The following is a 24,563-nucleotide window of genomic DNA, read 5'->3' as shown; positions in this document are numbered from 1 at the left end:
TTTTAACCAGCATGGCCAATGGCATGCAATGATAGGAGCTGTAGTCTACCAATGACTGGAGAGCAAATATTGCCCATCCCTAAGTAGACTGCATGCATTATGCTACTAACCCCAATGATAGTTTCCAGCAGGCCAGTATCCTTCATCTCTGCATCTAGGACCTGCCACCCGTTCCCTTTGCCCAACATCCTTAGACATTGTCATGTCCAAAGACCATTGTGAAAAGGAAAAATGTCAAGACAGGGAAGACTCTTGGAAAGTCACTTTAATGATTTATTGCCAGTGTTACAAAAACCAACATGGGATCAAAGAGGCAAGAACCACACAAAAAAAGTTGTCAGAACACACACACACTATAGATAACAAGGTTATTTCAGAAAGAATTAAAAAGCATTCTCAGAGAGAAGTCACAGTTTTGTGGCACTCCCATTGGTATTGCACCATCAAGGAGGGAGATAGGCTAGAAGCTGCTGGTGTTACATATGTGCAGGAAGTTCCTCTGGCTGTCACAGGAAGCATGTCTCATACAGCAAAAGGAAAGTGGATGCCTTCAGATCCTCACTTTGCTGGGCTGGAAAGCAGCTGTTGCATCTTGAGGAAAAGGTCCAGAAAAATTCTCCCTCTGTATCTACGTACAGGATGAATTATCATTTCTTTAAAAATCACTATTTCCCATTTTCTCTTGTATGTATGGAGTTTCTTTTCAAAATGGACCATTGGGAATGTTTTATTTAGTTTTTTAATTGAAGGAGGCAGAATGCTCACATAATCACTGGCATAGAAATTTCAGGAACAAAGGAAAACTAATGTCCCCCAGAATGAGCTTAACCAGCTTTTGTATAGCTTTGCTTGGAAAGAACTCATTTCCTATCACAAACATAGTTCTAATAAACCCAGAGATTTCCTGGATTATGTTAATTAATAGTATGTTGGGAACGGAGGGAGAATGTTTGGGTACCCTTTTACTTAAAGTTCCCTATATGAGGAAACAAGCTCATGAGGAAGAACTAGGCTAGTGCTTTTCTTAAAGCCACATGCCATTTCTACCCACATCGGGTTCATGAGGGAACATTTTAAAAACTCAGCTGTAGTGTGCAATCCATCCAAGAAAGAATTGTGTGAAAGCCTTCTCTATCTTGGCACCCTCTAGGTGTATTGAGATGGCATATCCCAGAATTCCGATACAATGTGGTTTTCTGGGAGTTGGCAGCCCTAGCAAATTGGAAGATAACTAAGCTGGGGAAGGTTGCATTAGACCAATGTTCTTCAATCATGGCAACTTCAAGATGTGTGGACTTCAATCCTCAGAATTCCCCAGGCAGCAGACTGGCTGAGGAATTTTGGGAGTTGAAGTCCACATATCTTAAAGTTACCAAGTTTGAAAAATACTGCATTAGACTATGACATCCTTACAGCTAGTTGTGGTATCATTTGGAAGCCCCCAATAGCTACCAGAGGTTTCTCTTTAGTCTTTTAGGTTGAAATACAAATAGAGCAGAACTCAACCCCCTCTGGGCACCTTGCATAAAGTTTCCCATGATTCTAGGTTGGCAGTATACAGTAAAATTAACTATCTGTGTGGGGCATCCCCCTTGAAAACTAAATATGAGCATCAGGTTGTCATCAAACAACTACTTCTACAGAGCAAACAGCCTACCCTCAGCCTCACCTCACACCTAAGTGCAAGTCTGTAAAGGATCAAAGGGGCTGAAATCCCACAAATATGAACAGTAAAAGTAAGTTAGACATTCACACACATACCATCTCATTAAGGACTCTGAAAACACATCCAAATACAAAAAGCATATCTTTATAGCAGACACCAGTCTTATCCCAACATACTGCAGTACCGTTATGCTATAGGCTCTACCTATCAAGCTCCTTATCTCATTCAAGAGTACCTCACTACATCCTCAGCTCTCATATTCTTACTTACATCATTTACTTAAACACACCCACTAAGTCCTAGAAGTATGGTGCTTGCTTCTCATGCATTAATTTAAAAACTTACCATCCATGTACATCTTTCTCTCCAAGATCATGCAGCTTCAGATGTGGCACTGCCCAAATGCTTTCAACTCAGCAGACCACACAGCAGACTACGCAGTTTAGACTGCCTGACAATCCCATGCAAATTCCTAGCATCTACATGGTATCCTGGGAAACTCTTAATATTTCTAGAAGATTATTATAAACCCAATATTGTGCTTTTGAACAAGACCCTGTATATCCTGGGGAATTAAGATGTTTGGGGAAAGACTGGGTAGAACTGGAACAAATGAAGGAAACTCAATACAATACTACTAGATACCATTATTTAATACTACCCACTCTTATCTCTGGTGACCATTCCTTCATCTCTTCTATACATAATCCTTATTCTTCAGACACACAGAGGATAATCATTAAAAAGTTATAACAAAAGGGAGAATGGGAGAATTAGTCTAAACATCCATTCTGAGGAAACATGTCATGAAAAATATTCAGAAGTGCAATTACATGCAGATAATACTGAAGCCTACATTTCTGAAAGTGTAGTAAACAAAGATGCTATTGTTCAAGCAGATCTTCATGGCCAAAAACTACTATTCATAATACAAGAGGATAAAACAGATGCTTCCTTCTGATTTTATTTCAGATTTTCCTAGCCTGATACATTCCAAATGTGTTGGAACTGCAGCTCCCAGTAACATCTGGAGGTTACCATGTTAAGAAGTCCATTCTAGTCTCTTTTGAATGTTACAACAATATAGTCTTCTAAAAAAAAACAGCTTCATCTGCAGGGGATTTTATTATTATGTATTACTTTCAGTAGATGCAAATGCAATCATGGGTAATACTTAACACTGTGATATATATGAAAAATGCAATGTCAGCAAAATAACACATTTCAGTAGAGGCTGAATTCCAGAATACCCTTACTCTTAGACACACACTTTTAATTACAATTAATGGAAAAAAATATATTACCATTCCTGTATTATATTTTGCTACCATTTAAAAAAACAGATGCAACTTAGTTTACAAGTAAGAGCAGAAACAAGAAACCTTTTTGTTAAGTATAACCTGAATATATATCACAACAGTCTGGAAGCAAGATCCTGCTACAGTTCAGGCTACCTGGGACAAACCACTGCAGCGCATATAGAAAAAAATTAAAGTCCATTTGAGACTAAAAGGTTTAGAAAGATTCCTCCTTCAACCACCTCCAGCAAAGAATTATTTGCAAAATTTTACTGACTCACTTGCATAACAACAAGCAGAAGATACTAATTTTGAACTTGGTAAGATCTTTTACATGACCAAAAAATCCCTCCACCCATTTTTAGACATATTTGAAAAAAACATCACAGTGAGTTACCAATTTGTCTTTAGAAATGCTCCTTCCTTAGTGTTACATTCTATTGGATTACTACATAACTACTTCAGGTACTGTGCATGAAATGTTTTTGAAAGAAGATCTGCAACTAGACCAATAATCATATACACAACAGTGGTAACCAAGCCATTGATCTCAGGCTCAGCCAAAGATGAACAGAAATCTTGAGAAGTGCCATCCATGTGCAGGAGCAAGCCTGTAGGTGCTTTCTTTGCATATGACTATACATGTAAGAAATGCACCCCCCACACACAAAAAAAACCTTCAAGCATCCCTGCAGATTGTATGATTTAGAAAAGTTCTGGAAGAATGACAGCTTCACTATGTTTGTACCATACAGAATTGTGCCCTGAAAAGTACCATTTCATTACCATTTAATTGAGTGCCTGTTCTGGCTGAGAAGGGTGCAATGACAATGCAACAGCCCCTGCTGAGGATGTAAGGGAAAATTTTGGTAAAGGGACAGGATAATAGACGATTTCATTATGAATGAAATAGCAACCAGATAAATATCAGTCTTAGTGGCCAATAAATACTACTTTGATAGTATATTTCTTTTGTCCAATTGGGTACAGTCAGGAGCTCATGACTTAAGAGTAAATCTACCCAGCAACACTTTTCCACTTCTTGCTTGCCTGCCTTCTATAACAAAAAAGCACGTTTACAAACTAAAGGTTAAATCTTAGAAAACACAAGATAAAATTGCAAACATGTCACACAGCAAACAAAAATTGCCAGCCTGGCTCTTCCGTTGCTCCAGCAGTTCCACCACCCACCATATCATTCAACTCCGCTTCCTGATGGCCTGCAGGCTCAAGAAGCAGTTTATGAGCCAATTATTTGGCCTGACCATGTTTCATGCTTTGTATGTGGTGCTAAATGGGTGAGCACCACCTCCACAGCCTGGAACTTCTGATTCTTTGGTGGGATGGGACAGATTTTGTATGTGACCTCATCTCCTTCTACTGGGACATATTCCCCCTCAATGCTGAAAAAGAAAAAGAGGAAGGAACATTTCAGAGCTCTGAATAAAAGTATGGTGGAAAGAAATTGATGTAATTAGCCTGACAGGCAAAGCATAACAAATTAAAAGCCAACTGTATTCCCCTTAGGAAGCTTAAGTGCATCAGTATCTGGTTAAGTAATCGGTACAAAACAACATATAGAGCTATCAAAGAAAACTGTATAAGCTGCTTAGCATCACCTTGTTTTGATGGAATACACATAAAAAGGTACAGGTTCCTGTTTAGTCATGTTTTAGTCCCCTGTTTCAGAGAGAGACCCTACTTCCCCAACCTATCTAGCTGAAGCTAAGACTACCAGAAAGGCTGTCTTCCAGAAGATGATGTTAATAGGATCTGATGCATTCAAAGGGAGCAGTTGTTAGATCCCAAAGAACTAATGAGGGAAAATGGTGAATGATCAGTGAGAGAAGTCTTGCAGCACTGCAGAAGCAGCACATGTGAGGATGGCCACATAGAGATGTACCTCGCCAAGAGCCTATGTAATGTACTGGGGAAGGCAATGGCAAACCACCCCGCTATAGTCTGCCAAGAAAACGTAGCAAAAGCGGTGTCCCTCCAAGGGTCAGATATGACTCGGTGCTTGCACAGTGGACCTTTCACCTTTTTCACCCTCTTTCAAGATCTCTTGAGAGAATCTCAATAGTTCTGAACCCCTGTTCCTGATGCCACAAGACTCATTTGTATTATTGTTTAAAGGTACACCAAGTAAAATGATAGATCTACAGGCCAAAGTTTTCCACTGTGGTGGTTAGAAAATTAGAATGCAGATGTTCCCATTCATTTTTCAGGCATACAGTTGTAGCCATCTGAGTCCAAGTGATCAATAGGGCTGGGAGAGACGACATCTGGGCATTTCAGGAGATGGCACAAGGGCTCCTTACTCGTTTCCACTAAAGCAAATTTGAAGAATCAGTGTCTTCTGGAACATAGTGGAGGGGTTAAAATCATCCATGTTTTGACCATCTTCACTTAGCACACTGCTTTGAATAGTGTTGGTGGGAAAGTTTTTTTTTCAGGACACAGCACCACCAGGGCATCAATCCCCTCTGCCTTGCTGTCTTGAGATTGGGAGAAAAAGTGCCTCACTATCATGAACAGGCCAACTGAGGGGTGGGTGGTCCCTATCTTGCTGAGATATCACAAAAAAACTCTGCTCCTCTGTGAGAAAGCATTGATGATTCAGCCAGTTAGCTGTTCCCTTTACATACTTGGCTGATATAGAGAATAAGTATGTCTCTGCTCATATCATTAATGATGTAGCTTCTTTTGAAGGGATCTTGATCTTGTTTACATCAGTTTTGGTCAGAATATTGTCTGTCCACACCACTAGGTGCCTTTCACTCACCTGCTGTAAAAGTGCCTTCAGAACCAACCATATTTCCCCTCAAGTTGATTGATAGAGAATGTTGACTTGAGATGGGACCATGATCCTTGCACTGATTTTCTTTTTGGATTTAGGGTCTCCATCCCATTAGGCTGGCATTGGGTCACCTGAACAACTCTATGATTGGTATTCCTTACCAAGGCAATGATTGAGCTACCTTACAAATCCTCAAAACAAGGGGACAAACTGACAGTTCAGAATGCGCTGCACACCACAAATACATACACATTTGCTTGTATACCTCTATCTTGCTACAACTGGCTCAAAAGAAAGTTCCAGGAGAACAGTATTTCCTTGCAGAAGTTGAAATGGAATGACTGATCACAGATGTATGTGATTATTGTATCAGAGTATGCAGAGGAGCAAGAAGAATAGACCAAGTTGGTTCATACATTTTTTTTTCCTGTCAGCATCCATACATGAAAAAACATGTAGTGCATGAGACTACAATAATGTCAATGATGCAAGTTGGTGTGGAGAGAGAAAAGAGGGATTGTGACTTACAAACATGTTATTTCTGCCCCACACATAAGCCACTAAAGACATCTATGTTCCACTCCCCATAAAACTCACTCAGAAACATGTACAAATATGTCTTCTGTGCCATTCTCTGGGGTGATGAAACCATGGCCCTGGGAGCGTGAAAACTGCTTACACACACCTTTGTAAATGGGGCCAGCAGAGGCACGAGCCGTCCTAAGGAAAAGAAAAAAAAAAAGGAGAGGAAGAAGGGGAAAAAAGGAAAGATGAAAATCAACCTGAGCTACTCTAATATTTTTTGCTAACAGAATATTACCTTCAAAAACAATATGAAATCCTATTTTTTCATGAGAAGGATACTTAAAGCTAATAAACTATAGGTTAAAACAAAGAGCAATTGTGCTATAATAGAAAGAAAATAAGACCAGCCAACATATTATCCTAGATTTTTATTTATTTACATCTGACATTAATTTGGCTATGTGTACAAGGATAGACACCATGGTGCCTTCCAGATTTTGTACAACTTCAGCTCCTACTACCTTTCACCATTGGCTATGTTGGCTATAGCTCATGGGAGATGTACCTGTAATTCAACATCTGGAGATTCACACGTTGTTTATCTCTAGTCTATTATGTTCTTAATCAGACATTTATCACATCTACTGCATTAAATCTATTATTTACCATCACTGTATAATCCTATGGACTATTACTGAAATCGTATGTTATTGGCTTGATGAATAATTTAAACTGTAACTTAGAAAAGATTCATAATCTGAGCTGCAGTCAGCACCAGGACTTGTTTTGGCTGGCTGAAATTTCTGACTTTGCTCACAGCATATATTTTCAGTCTGATTTCAGTGTTGGCCAACCAGCAATATGTAAAGTCATATTTTAGATTAATAAAAGAATGAAGTATAGAGCCAGTTTGGTCTAGTGGTTAAGGCAACGGGCTAGAAACCAGGAGGCTGTGAGTTCTAGTCCCACCTTAGGCATGAAAGCCGGCTGGGTGACTTTGGGCCAGTCACACTCTCTCAGCCCAACTCACCTCACAGGGTTGTTGTTGTGGGGAAAATAGGAGGAGGAAGGAGTATTAGGTATGTTTGCCGCCTTGAATTATTTATAAAAATAATAAAGGCAGGATAGAAAATAAATAAATAAATAAATAAAATAGCTATAAACTTTAAATCGCCTCAGCAGAACTCTATTAGTTTGTCTGCTGCTTCCTTTTCTCCACTGAAGCCAACTTTCCCATTATTCCAGATGTTATTTTACTTTCAATTTTAGCACTGCAATCACCTATAAAAAAGAATGACATTTTGGGGGTGTTGTATCAATTAAGCACTGCACATTATCATAGAACTATTCAACTTCTACTTCCTCTGAATCTGTGGTTTTGGAGCACCACAATATTCATCTTCTAGTATCATGTTGACGTTGTCCTGGTTGTGAATATCCATTTGGTTTTCTTGGAAGAATATTGAAGTGGGTTGCTATTTCCTTCTCTAAGGGATTGTATTGGTCTGATCGCTCATGTATGACTTGCACCTCATATGTGAACTTCCAGGATTCATAGAAGATGCCCAACTTTATACATCCAACTGGCAATTGTATGACACGAAGTCATGGATTAAATAGGGCTATGGCCTGATCAAAGAGGCCTCTTATGTTGACTTTACTAAAGTATGGGAACAATTTGGTATTATCATTGCATGGGGAACTGAATAACCAAAGTTATCAAAAAAGCAGCATTGTGATGTTCTGCTGTTTTCCTAGGATCAAAATGTAGAGAGAATCAGGGAGAAATAGGCCAGAACTACATATACCTGGAAGCAAGGACAGAGATGCAATTATGACTGCAATTCCTCACTTCTTCCAGCCTCAACTAATAGGCTCCAAGTCATCAAATTCTACAGTAAAAATCCAACAGTAATTCTTTCTAAAAATCCATTAAGTTTACTTCCGGTCAACTTTGGATACTTACGCAGAGTAAGTCCTTGTTCTTTTTGTGGGAAGGGGGCTGGGTAAGTCCCGAAGAAGGTGAGTACCCCTCTCACAAATCCGGCTTCCCTCCCTATTGAATGGGAAAATGGGCCACACAGGTGACTTTGGAGAGTGAAGAGGTGGTACTGTAGATTGAGATGTCTGGTCAGATGACATGGTGGAGGGGTTGTCTCCTGGAATGAGATAATTGGTGTCAGTGGGAAATTAAATGAGCAGCAGTGCTTAGCTTTTAAGTTTGACTTGCAGCGCAAGCCAGAGGCAGAGGAATAAGACGCCTAAGGAATTTTTTTTTTTAAGTGCATGGTAGTTTTAAGCAGAAGCTGCAACAACACTAGTGTAACTCGTAAGATAATTCAGTATACATTTAAAGCCACTTTAACATTTTGGTTCATTATTGTATAGTACAGAGGAAGAACCATTGTAAAACAGCAAGCGATGAGTCAGGCTGTGAGAACACTCAAGAGCTGTACAACGTGTGTTTACAACAATGTTCCCCATTGTAATGTTGGCTAAGAATTCTGGGAATTCCAGACCCAATACACCTGATGGACAACAGGTTGGGGAAGACTAAAATTCCCTCCTTCTCCATCTTTCCCCCTCTCTGTTGTCAGTGAATAATAACAACAACAACATATTATTAAACTTGTACGCCACTCGACTCACAACAACTTTAGCACATCTCCACTCTAACCTGGCTGCTTTTATATCCTAAGAATGCTCCTTCCCAATTAGACCTTTCATTACTTCGCGTTCTAAGCTACAGCCACAGTTATTAAAAATCATAACTTTTTAATTATTTTTACTTCCATTATCTAACGATCACCTTCATCCTGACCTTCCACCAGTTTAGATGCCTGTTTGGCAACTACACATATACATCATGCAAAGCCATGATGTGGTTTGTTTTGCTTTGGCTGAGCGTGTTGTATGAACTCAGCCAGGATATTTGCATATGGCTTAGTGTAATGTGTGAAACTAGCCAGTGGTGACTTATTCAACAAATCTTGGTTAAACAAATCACAATGTAGCCCAATAGACAAACTCAGACATAGAAAAATACATGTTTTTCAAGATTCTCTGAAAACTGAGGGAACAACCTTTAGGGAACAGTAAATCAGTCACCTTCCAGCTGTTTGGTGATAGCAAACATCTGGTTTTGCTTCTACTAGAAGATTTATGCACCACATAGCAAACAATGTGTGTCAGTGTCAAATTCTCAGTGAGTTACTTCTTATGAAATGCAAGGGACAGGAATACCACTAATCTTTTGATCCAGGACAGACTAAATACATACTAGAACTCAGGAATACTTCAGGCCTAAGGAAATCTGGTATTACGCACTCCTTAGAATTCCTTTGCCTTGCAGGCTGCAGAGCCTACCTTCCCATACATAATGTTCATGCTATACATCTGGACCAGAAGCAAGTCCTAGAAAATACTGGCTCACATCAAAAGAGGCTTAACCGTTTCTGTGGAAATACAGCACCAACCCCTAAATTTTGGATTCCCTGAATACCCACTTACAGTCTTAAGTCTTAAAACAGAAGATTTTATCTCACAGGCATATAAACAAGCAAGGAAGCTCTCCTACTGAGACTGTATTTTCCCTGGTGAGCTTCAATGCCTAAACCAAGGCTTCCCAGATAAAGGGAGGGCACAGGTGCCACCATTTGAACTTGTTCCCCTTTGCCAGACAACGGAGAGTGAGTCATGACAGACAGCTAGGCTCATGTTCCTCTTTTGTGGAGCATTGCAAGCCTACTTTTCAAAACTTCCTTAATCATAAAGACTGAAGTACAAAACTGGAATGATCCCAGACAAACCAGGATGTAAAGTAAGCCTCCTTGTTTTACGTTGAAAAAAGTCAAGTCAACCTTCGCAGAGGTAAAGAGCCACAGTATTCATAAAACACTAAGTCATAAACTATGGTTTGCAAATCTAATTAATGGATTCACACAATACACTAAGACAGTGTTTCTCAACCTTAAATACTTTAAGATGTGTAGACTCCAACTCTCAGAATTCCACACATCTTACATTTGCCAAGGTTGGGAAACACTGGACTAAGGTAAAAACAGAGACCCTTACAGAAGAAAAGGACCAGGTCTTTAGGCAGCCAGGCCAAGAGACTCTCTTGCTGAGGTGCTGTTCTTTGGGAAAGAGAGAGAAAGAAGGCCACAGCAGGAAGGAGGTTTAGAGGGCTAGGTGGAAAGCCCATGACATTTCTTTAGTCCCCCTTTTTGCTTCACAATACTTCTGTACTCTTGCTCTTTGAGGGGAAAAAACCCTGCGACCACTCCCATTATATCTCTGTCTCTAAGCTTATATAGTTTTTCCTTATAAACTTTGTTCATCCATTGCATTAAACATACTGCATATACCAACTAATCATCATTTTGTGATTTATACTTTTAAATAAAGGTGAAAAATAGCCTCCCTAACCATGTATAATTAACCAACTTCCCCAACTGTGAAATGTTTAAGGATTTGGAGAAAAAAGGTGCACTGACTAGCAGGTCTACAGTGTTGTTGTTCAGACCCTTTTGCACAGCCGCCCCCCCAACTGAGTGGCCATTGGAGCAAGAACTGGACCTTGTCCTAAAGTCTGGTATTAGCTGCACCAAAGAGTGATAGCTTCCATTCATTTCTGGCTCTGACAAATTAACCTTGAGGAAATGCAGCTCAAAACAAGCTACCTTCTGTAATTTGACCTAAGACTACCTACCACCAGATACCAAAAGACAATAAGCACACTGAATACAGTGGTACAGAGTAAATCAGTGAGGGGCAAGGCAATCTCAGTGAATCCCTGGATAAATTGGCGATAATAATTACTGAACCCTAGGAAACTTTGTAATTGCCTCTGGGTGCGGGGACGTTCCCAACTTAGAATTGCCTGAATTTTTTCAGGGTCCATTTCTATACCTTGTCAGACACTCGATAGCCCAGATAGTCAAGTTGGGTTTTGTGAAATTCACATTCGGAAAGTTTGGCATCTCTAAGTTTGCGTAACACCTGTCTGAGGAGGCGTTCGTGTTCCTCCTCGGTTTCAGTGTAAATGAGATCTAAATAAACCAGGACCCCTTTAAATAAATGATCATGTAAAACTTCATTAATCAACTGCATGAAGACTCCAGGTGCCCCTGCTAACCCAAAAGGGAGGACTTTGTACTGAAACGATCCTAGTGGGCAATTAAAAGCAGTTTTCCACTCATCTCCAGCTCTTATGCGAATGCAGAAATAGGCTTCGTGAAGATCGAGCTTGGAGAAAATCTTGCCCTTTGACAAATGAGCTAACATGTCCTTCATGAGAGGTACAGGGTACTTGTTGACAATAGAGACGGAATTTAACCCTCGATAGTCCGTACAGCGAAGTGTGCCATCTTTCTTTTCCAGGAATAACACAGGGGCCCCAACTGGGGAATTAGCAGGTTCAATAAACCCCCTTGACAGATTTTTGTCAATGAAGTCCCGTAATGCCTCGAGCTCCTTCTGAGTCATCGGATAAATTTTTGGCTTGGGCAATTGAGCATTATGGACCAACTCTATTGCACAGTCAGTTTTCCAGTGGGGGGGTAACTGATCTGCTTCCATCTCCCCAAAAACGTCAGCAAATTCTTGGTATTGAGCAGGCAAGCCTTCTAACTGTGGTAAGTCAGGGCATGGTGTGGCGATTGCTGCCCTTCCAACCCCTGCATGTGCAATCATCTCCGCTGTAGGAGCTTGGTAAAATCCATCTGTAAAAGTCACAGTTCTGTGCTCCCAGTTTATATATGGGCTTTGATAGGTCAACCATGGGATCCCCAGGATTACCAAGGGATTGCCAACGGGTGCTACCACGAATTTCAAAGTCTCACGGTGACTGCCCATTTGCATTGCCACAGTTCCAGTGAAATGGGTTGCTGCCCCCCCCCACTGTTGAACCATCCAACTGTGTGAAGATCAAAGGATGCTGGAGGGGGAAATGAGGCAGCTCCAAAGCCGCAACCAGATCAGGGTGGATTAAACACCTGGAATACCCAGAGTCAACTAAAGCCCATACCTCTGTAGTTTTTGTGCAGGAACCCAATTTCACCTTTACTGCTAAAGTGGGACAGTCAGCACTCACCGTAGCATCTTCACGCCCATCCTCCTCCACCTGCCCGGCAGCTCCCTTCATGGCAGATGGCTGGCGTTTCCTGCCGGCTCCTTGGAGTTGTCTTCAGCCTCCCCCGAGAAGTATAGTACTTCTTCAGCATCGGCTGTCCCTTTGGCCGCTGTCATCTGCCGCGAGGGGGGCGTGATTTGGCCAGCGGCTTCCCAGCTCGATCTCCAGCCTTGGCTTTTGGGCAATCAGCTGCCCGATGGCCCTCTTTTCTGCATCGAAGACACTGATCCCTCGCATAGCGCCGCTCTCTCCTCTCATCCCAGGCTCTATAGCTTGGCCGGGCAGCAGTCGCAGTGCTTCGGGGTCCCCTTATGTTGGCGGGAGGTTTTTCAGATTTTCTGGTTTGCATGAAGGTATGCTGAGCGTGTTCAGCCTTTCCTGCCAGGCAGATCCAGTCGTACAATGACTCTGGGTCGTCTCTACACAACGCCCACCGTAGGACGTCCTGGTTGAGTCCCTCTTTAAAACGTTCTATTAGGGTTGACTGAGACCAGTCAGGGATTTTCCCAGCTAGAGCCTTAAACTCTAGGGCATAATCAGCTATGGACATTTAGCCCTGGGTAAGATCCTTCAGTGCCTTCTTAGCTCTTGCCTTGGCCAGAGGATCTTCAAAATGCAGCTTTAACGCCCACATGAAATCATCGAAATAATCAAGTGCAGGGGAGTCAGCATCACTTAATTGAACATACCAGTCAGCCGCGCGACCCTTCGACTTGGTGGCAATGGCAGTTATTTTAGCCTCTTCGGAAGGGAAGCATGCTCCAAACTGCCTCATATAACTTTTAGCATTAGTTAAAAAGAAAGATAACTTTGTTGGATCCCCATCAAATTTGACAGAAAAGTCTCTCACCCCCCACTCCGGTTGGAGTGGAACCGGCAGCCACTTGCATGGTTGGGCCCCAGGTTACAGTAGCTTTCCCTTTTGGGGGTGGGGACACTGGTGATCAAACCCTGCGGGGTGGAGATTCATCCTGGAGCTGTCTCCGGCCCCGCTCCACCAGCAGTCTGGATGGGAGGATGGGGGATGGTTGCGGGAAGCTGGGATCTCCTCCGCGCCTTCCCTGCCCCTCCAGTGACAAAGACAGGTTTCTTAGCATGTACTCTATCAATTCTATTTTGGCTTCCATCACCCTTAGTCTCTCAGGGGTTTGAGAGTCCTCCCTCCCTCGCATATCTGGTTTTCTTTCTGTTGACACAGTAGTAAATTCTTTGTCTGGGGTTAGCAGGAACCGATACTTCCAGGACGCCCCCAATGTCCCTGGTTGGGGTTCCCCTACTTCATCCAAGGTGATCAACTCTGCGAGCGATTCGTTGTGTGCCGGTTGCTTTGGCTCTTCCCCATCGTCAGATTCCTCCGCATCAGAATTGGAACTTGATTCATCCTGGGAGTCTGAAGGTTCTGGGGTGAGGCTCAGTTCTCCGCTCTTGACCGTCGACTCAGGCATCAAGCTAGCCATCTCCTCAAGTCCCCCGGTCGTGAGCTTGGACTCAGCCATCGTTAACTATTTTCCCTCGCAAGAAACTGATCTTGGTAGGAGCTAACGGTACAACTTTGGGGATTCTCAGCTTTATGTAATGGTTGCCTATTCTAAAACACTATCAGACTCATGAGCAGGAGTTCAAAGATATCTGATTTATTAAAGAATAGTATGCAGGATCACAGAGAAAGCTGAGAATGATTAAAGCACGCCAAATTCAAACTAAAAACCCTTGGTGCAAATGAAATCCCTCCCCCCATAGAATCTTCTCAAGTTCACAATCCCAGGTGCTCCTAACCGTTTCTGATGGTCTGTGGGAAAAGGCCTTGAACAGATAACATAACCGAAACACATTCCATTGTACTGATTTCACATACAGAGCTTGGTACAAGGTCTCACAGCAGCTTCCTACCAAACAGAAACGCACGTCAGCGCCATGGCATGTGAAACGTTACGATGTATAAACTACATTGAATCAGTGAACATGACACACAGATGTTTCAGACTTACTTAGCCCTGTTAATTATCCATGTAATTGTCTATGGAAAATTAAGAGATGCATGATGTATGCACCTAAGTATACCTTTTGAATACCTAGCTTGTTACTCTTTGGTTACTGTTTGGTAAAAATCAGCTTTTTCTACATGAGCCACTACATCAAGCCTAAAGGGACTGGGGGGTTTGCCCCCAAATGTTCTCCTACCATAAACACACCCAGATCATCAGTTACTTCTTGATCCACTGTGGTTCTTCAGAGAACCAGCCGTACTGGTGGAAGTTTTTTGTGTTAGTGATCTCCACCAATTTACTTGCATTCCATCTCACTGGCCAGAACCTAATAGCCAATAATAGATGCAAAGTATCAAAACTGCAAAGGCAGGACATGATAATTAATTCATCTCATGCTTGTATTTGTTACCTTAAACTAGACCCAAAGTGAAATGACTAAAGAAGGTAGCAAGAGACGAAAATATATTAAAATTAGATATTAACAACAGTAATGTTTATTTATCATCCAGGTATGCTTAATGAGGATGAGGAGTTATACTCTAATGTTCCTGGGATTGCCAGATTAGAGAAACCTGCCCCAGACTGGTACACTAAATAGCTGATCCAGATTATATGAACAGATTTTACATACAGTTAAACCAGTCATAATGTAAAAATGACCACATAAGCATGAAGATATCCTCATTTGCTCACTTTCGCATGCTTTTATGGTAATATAACAACACACTCTTACTTAAAACACACTGGACTATTACTGTATCATTTGTTCCATATTCCTATGTATGTTCTTTAGGAGGGTTGCAGATTTTGCAGCCAAAAACAGCTCTCATCTTATTTTCAAAAGGTGATTGACAACCAACGATTGGGGCAGAAAATTGGGTGGACAATTTCTCCAGGGAAAGAAGAAATTCTCCAACAACTTTTGATCAGCAGAGCCTCCCACTTAACTGGTGACCCATTACTGAAAAACCCCCATGGTCAAGTTCCATCATGATATCTTCTCTTAGAATGTTAACAAAGTATGGAAACTCAGACTGCAGACCAATGGACAGCTGATTATCTTGTCTTTCATTCTACATTCATACATACAGCTTTATTGTAAACCGCCCAGAGTCCCTCTCTTGTGGGGAGATGGGCAGTGGTGAAATTTGATGAATAAATAAAATACCCTTGACCATCTTGCAGCTAACTCAAGGCAAGAACTCAACTATCTACCTGAAAGTATTTCTCCAAAATTCTTTCCTCTTTTGAAAAAAATTCTAAAGTAAATTCCCCTTCATGTATGGAATGATAACCAGAAAAAAGCTTGGAGGTTAGTCTGACAAGGGTAATCTGTTCCTCCTATGGCAGCCTGCTAGGTATGATATAACAGACAAGAATAAGACGACAATGAAAATAAAGGCTTATCTAGTCCCCTTTGGCACCATTTATGTCAGCATGTGACCTACCAGTGTTAGATTTGCCTTGAAGGAATAAGGCTTTTGACAAAACAGCTTCTCACTCTGCCCTGTAGGCAATCATTTACAGTTGCTTTTATGAGCTCTTTACCAAGTTGGAGGGAAATAGTGTCAGGTTTCACACACTGAGCTAACTATGATTAAAACACATAATAGTGTCTAGTTTCTGGGCTAACTATTGATTTGTTAAGTATTAAAGAAATACATTTATATACTGCTTCATATACCAAAAATCTTGAGGTTTACAATAAGAATGTAGTAAAATAACACTTAAAACAATTAAAAAACTTATTCATTAAAAGGGGGGGGTTGGATTATTCTTCCAACCTGGAAGGACCGGGTGAAGAACAAAGTTTTCAACAGGTACTTAAAATGTAGTATATTAACTATAACAATTAGCTGGTTTACCCAAAATGTGAAGCCAAAGCATATTACATGACCCAGGTCAATGTCAGAAGCAGCATTTTATCTCCTGTTTCAGAAAGCAGTCCTGGGTCTACTTACTAGCTATTTTGAAAGAATGGAAGGGTACTGCTTTGGGCTAGGACTACATATGCATATTAACACTGACCATACTCCAGTTAACGGAAAACAAAGGTTGTCCATTGCCATATGAATTTATATTTTAGGCCAAAAATATCACACCAGCAGTAAGATAGGGATGCCAATGCCAATAGTCAGAAACTGTCTCTGAACAGATGTTCAATCTATCCTCGGGATAAGGTTTTATCTACATAGAACTAAAGAATTCGTCAGGAAGTTGGCAGGGTGCAGATCAGCACTTGTCGCCTATCTTCAACAGTTTTTAGTTTCAGTAGAAAAAAACTATTTTGTTGATTTCTGAAAATCAAGCTAGATGATTGAGATGATACAACAGAAAATTCTGAAAGAAATATCTGATGGAGCATAGGCATGTAAGAACTTTCCCTTATGTAGTATTTATTATTTGCCTCTCATACATTCTGGGCCCAAGATTTGTTTAGAAACCCTTAAGCTATTTTTAGTTAAATAAATTTCAGTATCTTTTCAGTATACAAAGAACTTGAGAACCATCTCTGATCTGATCCTGCAACAGTTAGCTAGATATCCCTTGGAAATTTAAAATGAGGGCATTATCATGATTGCCTGCAAGAAGCAGCTATCTGCCAGTTACAGCCTTCTACCTCTGAATAAAGATGTTCTGGTTTTAGTCATCAGGATAAATAATCATAGATCAATTTTTCATACATGTGTCAATCCTTACAAATGTATTTGTGGTAAAGAACAGGACTATCACTGCATGATGCTGAAATTAATTCCCAGCATTAAATATTTCTTTGATATCCCCCAAACCTACTGCCAATAAATTTTTATTGGATGCCTTCAAAACTATAGTATTTTAAGATAATGTAGTTTCTTATTCATTCACCCAGATTTCCAATTTATCACTAGATACTAGTAGGCTAGAAATAATAATTAGCTGCCCAGAGCAATACAGAAAAGAATATTTGCTAATGTGATATTATGGGCTAACATTGCTAGATATTGGAGAATGCAGTATAAATATTCATGTCCTTTGCCTCATCTGAGTGCCCTTTCAAGCTTTTGTCAGTTTCTTGTATTCATTTGCTGCTAGTCATCCAAATCCCAGCTGCAAAAGATGCAGGTCATCCTGCTACTGTATGCAGATCATATCAAGCCAGACATTCAAACATTTACCCCAAATGAGATCCTCCAAAATTCACCTACAAGGCAGTGGACTTATGGAGGACAGAGTTTCCAAGGAGTTATAATTAAGCCTGCTCTGTTTGGTGATTTAGGGTACCATCTTTGGGCTGCAAAACCCTGAACTGGTAGATGGCAGCAAAATGATGCTGAAAACACTTCTGGCTGCCATCTAATGGTCGCCTGGATTTTCATAGCCCAGATTTGGTAGCCTTGGTGCTTTACTGTAAGATGCCTTGAGTTTTGTTGAGATAAAAATGAAAATAATTAATGGGAGTATATTATCACTGCTGCTAGAGACTCAAAATCCATTGTGACAGAACCAGTCCCTCTTCAGACTCAGATTCTACTTCCCATGCAAGACTGTTTGGTTTTTTTTTTTTTTTTAGATATCACAGTTCATGGTCTTCTATGGTCATAGAAGATGCAGAAAATGACATCACATATTAAGATGGCACCAGCAACTAAGAAACAGGTCTCTAGTTCACTACTCACCACACAGCCAAGGAAAGATGACACTGTCAACACCATAACCCTCTTGGGGCCTTCATTAATGAAGTTATGGAGGGCTATAAGAACATTTGTGATTTGCTTTGCCTACTGAAGGCAAGACAGAGGTACCTAATTCTACACAGTCTTTCTGCATTCAGGACCTAAATTTTGTAATTTATTTTTTTCAGCAGCCAAGAACCACAGGAGCATGTTGGCGATACATATCATCAAAAGCACCAGCATTTTTTGCTCTTTTTACTTTTAATAGGATCCATTTATTTAATATATCTATTCTGTGATGGAAGATGTCTGTGGGCCACATGCACTCCATGCTTTACTAACCTTGTTCATATATACAATATGTGCAAAATGCTTTGAACTATTTTGAACTTGAAACACATTGTTCTGAACATAAAATGCTCTACTTTATGTGTTAAACAGCTCTTACAAATATTTCTAAAGTGCTGTAAGCTCAAAACATCTGTTTTAAGTTTGTTTTTAGAATTTGAGAAATATTTCAGACTGTTTTACAGGTGTTTTACATTCAAAACAGGAGGGAGTTGGGAAGTCTCAATTCCAAATGTTATGCACATCCCTAAGACAATATCTGTGCTCTGTGGGAAAAAAATGTCCACTTCAGACTCAGTTGATTGTTCATTGCTTCAGGAGCTTCAAGAGGACTGATAAGCAACTGAATAAGCAAGGCAACTTTCAAATTAATTAAAATGGTGTTAAAATACTTGCTAAGATCTGTTCACTTCAATTGCAGTTAGAATGCTCCTCCACTCCCTAAATAAAATGAACTTCAGAAATTAAATTCACTCAGTTTCACATCAGACACTACCATTTGTGGTGGAATTTTTATTTGGTGTTAGTAAGAAACTAGTATGTGCTATTGCATCACAGACAGCAAGTTCTGTGGCATACACACACAGTTCTGTTCTCACAATACCTCATCACCACTCCAAATCCCCAATATCTACTGTCATGCTTTGCCTAATGGTAGAACTGGTCCAGAGACAACGTCTAAGAATTTAGATGTTCCCAAGAATGCAATGGATTGCAGTATCCTCAGTATTCCTCCCAATTTACTGAATGACATTGATAGTACTTGCATCATTTCAAGCTTATTCTTCAGTGTAATTTAATGAGCCCAAGTATTTCACTTCATTGTAAAGTGCACAGAGATTATCAATGGGTAAAAGAGAACAGAATTCAAAGTAGCAATGTCCAGCTGGGCATCATCCATCTAAATAAATTACAACTCTCAGAATTCTCAACCAGCATGGCCTTTTGCTATACATATTTGTGCCTTTGAGCTGACTAGTCCCCGCAGTTTCATTGGCAAGATTTTTTTCTGAAGTAGTTTTCTATTACCTTCTTCCTAAGCTGAAAGAAAGTAACTGGTCCAAAGTCACCCAGCTGGCTTTGTGCTCAAGGCAGCACTAGATCTCACAGTCTCCTGGTTTCTAGCCTACTACCTTAACCACTACACCAAACTGGCTCTTGCTTTTGCTATATACTAGCTGAAAGTTACAAAGTTGAAATCCAACAGCTCTAGAGAATACTTGGTGGGAAAACAGAGTATGAGAAAAGACCCACATACAAGTTGTTAATAGTGTGTTTAAAAGGTTATTTCATTGAGACCAATGAAAAGTTCTCAATTAAGGAATGTCCATTCAGAGTGAGGTGTCTACAAATACAGTTAGCCAAACTGTTCCAAGTAAGCTTGCTTAGAACAGTTTGGTTAACTGTATTGGATTACTCCTTTGTAGTAAAGGCAATTGCCTGTGTGTGCAAGGATGTATGATAAAATGATTGCCTGGCTGAGCTTAATGACACAGACCATATAAAAAAATATTCCTTGTGTAAAAGTGCATAGCAGACAAAATAAGTACACTGAAAAACCTTGAAATCTTTTGTAACATCAATGTCCATTGCAAAAAACTTAATATGAACCCTACAGATGATACAAGAGCACACAAAGGATCTAACATACTGTGTGTGTGTAGTTGGATTGTTCAGACTCATTTTGAGCTGTATATCAATACCAAAGAAATATAGGTTTTATGCCAGACAGAATGAGTAACCTTGAATGCACAAGGATCTGTTCACAGAACACAATCAGTAAATGGAATTTGGACCAGAAGGCAGAATTCAATTTATGCACATGCCTTGTTCACACTTTATGTAAAACCAAAGTTAGATTGTGGCACATCAACTTTTCATTCTAATTTCCTGGTGTCATACTGTTTTTATCTGGATGAATTGCTTGGGTGATATTAATTTAATAAGGTTTTTTTTCTACTTTTCTTATAATAAATCTTGTAAAAATCACAGTTGTTGAGCAGAGGCTATAATGAACAAGCTTTGTTTCTTAGAAGCCTTTGAATAATGAGAAAACCCTTGTAGTCTCAAAGAGTCTTTACCCCTGCCACCATTTGAGCTGGTAAAATAAATTCCTCAGTAGCATTTTGTGCACGCATACAACCATAACCAGTCCCACAAAACAATCTCTTCATTTCTAAATCCTATCACCCTTCCATGTATCGTAAGTTTTATCCCACTAAAAGGAAATGAATTGCCCAGAAAATTCACTAACATTTGTTTTCTCCACGCAGTCTCCCCATCTGAACAAATATACAAGGTAAGTATATTATTGCATTGGTTCTTCCAATGCAGAAAGCATGCAGATACTATACTAAATGGAAACTTTCACCCCAGAGACAAAATTACTCATTCTTAATTGGATTTCCAAATGGTAACTGGTTTCCACTGTCTGGCCCTCTCAGTAGATTCTTAGTTTTTTAAGCAAAGCATCATATACACATAGTTCAGAAAAGAGAAACACTAGTAGTTTTATGAAGACAAAAAAAAGTTTTTAATTCATGCAATGCTAGCAAGCAAACCAGTTCTTTTGCCAAATGGCTCCATCAATTAAAAATACACACTTACATATAGTGCCTTCCCACACATACCCCAATTCATCCTAGAGAAGCCAAGAAAGAATTAGAAAATAAATCTTTTTTGGCCTTTTAGCTTCCAGAAATAGATTGACCTCAACTGTATCTAGCCATACAATGTTGCTTTGATAAAAACAGCAAGGCCCCTCTTCAGGCAGACCAATAATTTAAACTACAGCCATAGAGCTGGTGTAGCAAACTGACTAAAAGACAGATACAAATCCAGTTCAGGGCAACGTTCTATGCATAATCAGCTAAAATTACCTTTGGTCCACAGGAGTATGAGCCATAATCAATGTTAAAACGACATTGTCTTAAAATGACACAGCTTATTTTTGCTGCAACAGTTACCCTTCGGGTGGCCTATTTTTAATGCAGATGTAGACAGATATATGTGGCATTTACTAATGCCACAAAACCCCAAGTCTAGAGCCTCAGGTATGTTAGATTTCACCTCTTAATCTCCAACCTGTTCTAAAACCTTGCCATAAAATGTAGTTATATATCTTTGATTATGGAATTAAATATCACACTTATTTTGCTGTTTTATGGATCACTTTTACTCCCTCTCTCACACTTCCTTCTTTAAAGGCTCAAAACTATATAAATGCCACTGGTACAGATTAAGTCCTTTTATTCCTTTCCTGGGAAGACTGGTACAAGGGAAAACATAACCACTTTCACTTCCATATTATAAGTCTGTAGCAGGACCTAGCACTCCTTCAAAAAAAGGGAACCTCTATACAAAAGGTATTTCTGAACCTAAAGAGTTTTAAAAACCCTCCCACCCATAACTGGGTTTTCTTCAAAGGCTACCACTCCCCTGCATAGAACAATCAGTCGCAGCGTTACGGAGCAGCCATAGTTAAACAGGCACATTTGCAACCGCTGTTTAATCGAACGAGATGAATGCCATCTTTATGATCTGAATACAGACCCAACCTTAGTACTAGGAAACCAGGCATTAGGAGGCAGGCGACGGAGAAGCGATCAAGACCAAAAGGGGTGGGGAAGTGAGCATTTCACAAATCCTACAGACCGCCTTTATGTTTTTTTCTAAGACAAACACACAAACCTCCAATTACGGTTTCCGCATCACTTCCTCCGCCCCCCGCCCTCAGATCCTGGCTCCTTGCTGCTTGCTTCCTTGTCAAATTGTAACCTATTAGGGGCTACAGCTGACTATCACATATTTCGAAAACCCCTCCTTGCGCATTTATTTTGGGGTTAGGGGTGCCTTTTCGTTCGGAATAAGAAGCAAAAAAGGCGTCCCAGCTGATTGTTGCCTTCAAAGAGCCAGCAACAAACAGCAGGCTGTTCATCATCATAATACGTGCACAAGCGCGCGCGCACACAAATCCGGGAAAGAAGTCCAACACGCACGTCCGAAATCACACACGGCTGTTCTCCATCACGCGGAATTGTTAGTCCCAGCGCAGTGCTAATAAATACGAATCCACGCACTCAGCTCCTCTCAGCGTGGCTCCTTTTCACCTTCTTCAGCTCCCGGTCCTCCTCCTAAAGCTGGCTAGCTGCAATTGCAAGGCATCCTTGCTCCCTCCCAGAGAAACGATCAATTACCTTCGGCGAGCGGAGATCCTCTCACAAAACGATTTACTTCAAGGTTTCGCCTTTGCTCTTCCACGCCCGCTATGATTATAATTTTCCTCCTCTCTCCCAGGCTACCTTCTGCTGAATTTAAAGCAGGGGGTGTGGGGACGGACAACTCTACCCTCCTGACGTCAGAATAGTGGGAGGTGGGCGGGGTTTGGATGGCGATTTCTGTTCCGGGCTTTAAAGAGACATGGCTTGGGAGGGTGGCGTGAAGAAAGAGAAAGGTTGCCTCCTCCTGTATTAAGTTGTTTTAATTCGCGTAGGGAAACAAAGCCTTTTTTGTAAGTACTTACAAAATGCATAGCTGGTCAAACCCGTAGAGGGTCTGCAGGAGGAAAGCCTGGGTCGAAGTGGAGGCAAGCTTTGCAAAACGGAGCCGCGGGTGGCAGGCGGCTTTCCCTGAACCTCGAGGCCTGTTGCTTTAGTATGGTGGAGGTTGCTTCACCCATCCTTTCTTCTGCAATGAGGTTCACCTACCAGTCTGGCTGAATACGTACCTGAGCTGGGGAGCAGCGAGTGGGCATCACCTTAAGCAACAAAATACCTTGGGTCCAGTCTGGCCAATGGAGTCCCAGACAAGATAGGGGGAGCGAATACATTCAGTATGTACCAGCAGAGTCCATGCCTTAGGAATATTTCTTATTGGGTGGGGAAGCAGAGGCAGATCTCTTGGCATTCTTTAATAGTTGTATAGAAGAGAAGATGGCTTTTTTAGGAACTGCATATAAAGGTAAGAACCACCCAGTTGCTGAAATTGCCTTTCCTGCACAAGTTTTAAAAAGGCATGCAGGTCTTGCACTTCTCTGTGGCTGGTCAATAGGCCAATTCCAGCTATGTCTGCTTATTATTTCTATGTTAAGATTTCTTGCTACAATTCTGCATATTCAGCGTAGAGCAAGCAAAATAATAATGCCCCCAATTCTGCAATTCCATTCTCACTTACTGGGGATGAGGCCCTTCTAAAATTGGGATTTCACATGGATTTGCCTAAGCCAGTATGATTTTCTGCAGTCTTCCCCAGTCTGACCTCTTACAGTACACTCCAGGTTTGTTTGGAGTATAATTTGCATCACCCTTCTGGCTGTGCTAACTGGATGATACTTGCAATCTGTTGTAGAATACCAAGTTAAAGGATCCTGGCTACCTTGGCAGCAGCTATTCAGCTAATAGGGCAATTCTCTTTCACTACCTGGTCTTTTTCAGGGATTGGCAACTTTTTTTTTTTTTTTGGCCTGGTCAGGCAAGTCTAATGAGGTGGTGACCTTTGCAAGGGGTGATACCAAACTTTTTCAGCCAATTTTCCCCCCCTTTCTTAGGAGCTTTGGGAGGGAGCAGTTAATATACAAAATAAGTATGTGATTAAACCTTGCAGAAGCTTAGTGGACCTGCACTGTTTTGCATTTTTATAGTATCACACACGCTCTTACCCCAAAAGTAGGGAAAGGTTTAGAACAGTATCAGTTTTGCCACTGAAATTCAGTTAGGTAATCCTGGGTGATCTAGGAGTACAACAAATGGGTACCAAACTACAAGTAGCCCAAGGACTGCAAGTTCTGCATCCCTCTTAAGTGGAGATACTAGTGAAGTTGGGTTTTTCTGCATGCAAAGCATGTGTATGTTATGGACCCTGCAGATAAAGGGGGAAAGAACTGTGGGAAACTCTTCTAGTTCATCACTGAGGCATTCAAACTGCAGAAATATTTTCTAGACTGGAATGTTAAAATCCCAGGTAGGGTCACTTCTCTATTATCTTAGAAGGACAAACTGTTTTCTGTATGAAGCTGGTGATCTCCCAGGCTTCAGCACATCTAGACAATTGCTTGTACGTAGCAGTGTTTTTTTCAGATCTGTTACTAAAATTTCTTTCAGTGGCTTTAGCTAAAGAAGATTGCTGGGCTCTGCATACACAAAAGGCTATTCTGT

At 40.7% G+C, this 24,563-nt stretch overlaps 1 protein-coding gene across 1 annotated transcript; it reads right to left on the bottom strand.

Annotated features, from left to right (window-relative positions):
* Positions 1 to 2,614: 2,614 nt before the first annotated feature.
* CSDC2 (cold shock domain containing C2) lies at positions 2,615 to 22,714 on the bottom strand. Its single transcript, XM_063308300.1, has 4 exons — positions 22,608 to 22,714; positions 8,256 to 8,448; positions 6,362 to 6,484; positions 2,615 to 4,367 (listed from the first exon to the last, which is right to left on the bottom strand). The coding sequence occupies exons 2-4, from the start codon at positions 8,429 to 8,431 to the stop codon at positions 4,205 to 4,207; spliced, it is 462 nt and encodes a 153-aa protein (XP_063164370.1). The 5' UTR covers positions 8,432 to 8,448; positions 22,608 to 22,714; the 3' UTR covers positions 2,615 to 4,204.
* Between the last annotated feature and the right edge of the window lie 1,849 nt (positions 22,715 to 24,563).

The sequence above is a fragment of the Candoia aspera genome, chromosome 7 (genome assembly GCF_035149785.1).
Source record: "Candoia aspera isolate rCanAsp1 chromosome 7, rCanAsp1.hap2, whole genome shotgun sequence".
NCBI classification, from domain to species: Eukaryota; Metazoa; Chordata; class Lepidosauria; order Squamata; family Boidae; genus Candoia; species Candoia aspera.
This window is presented reverse-complemented; position numbering and strand designations above follow the sequence as displayed.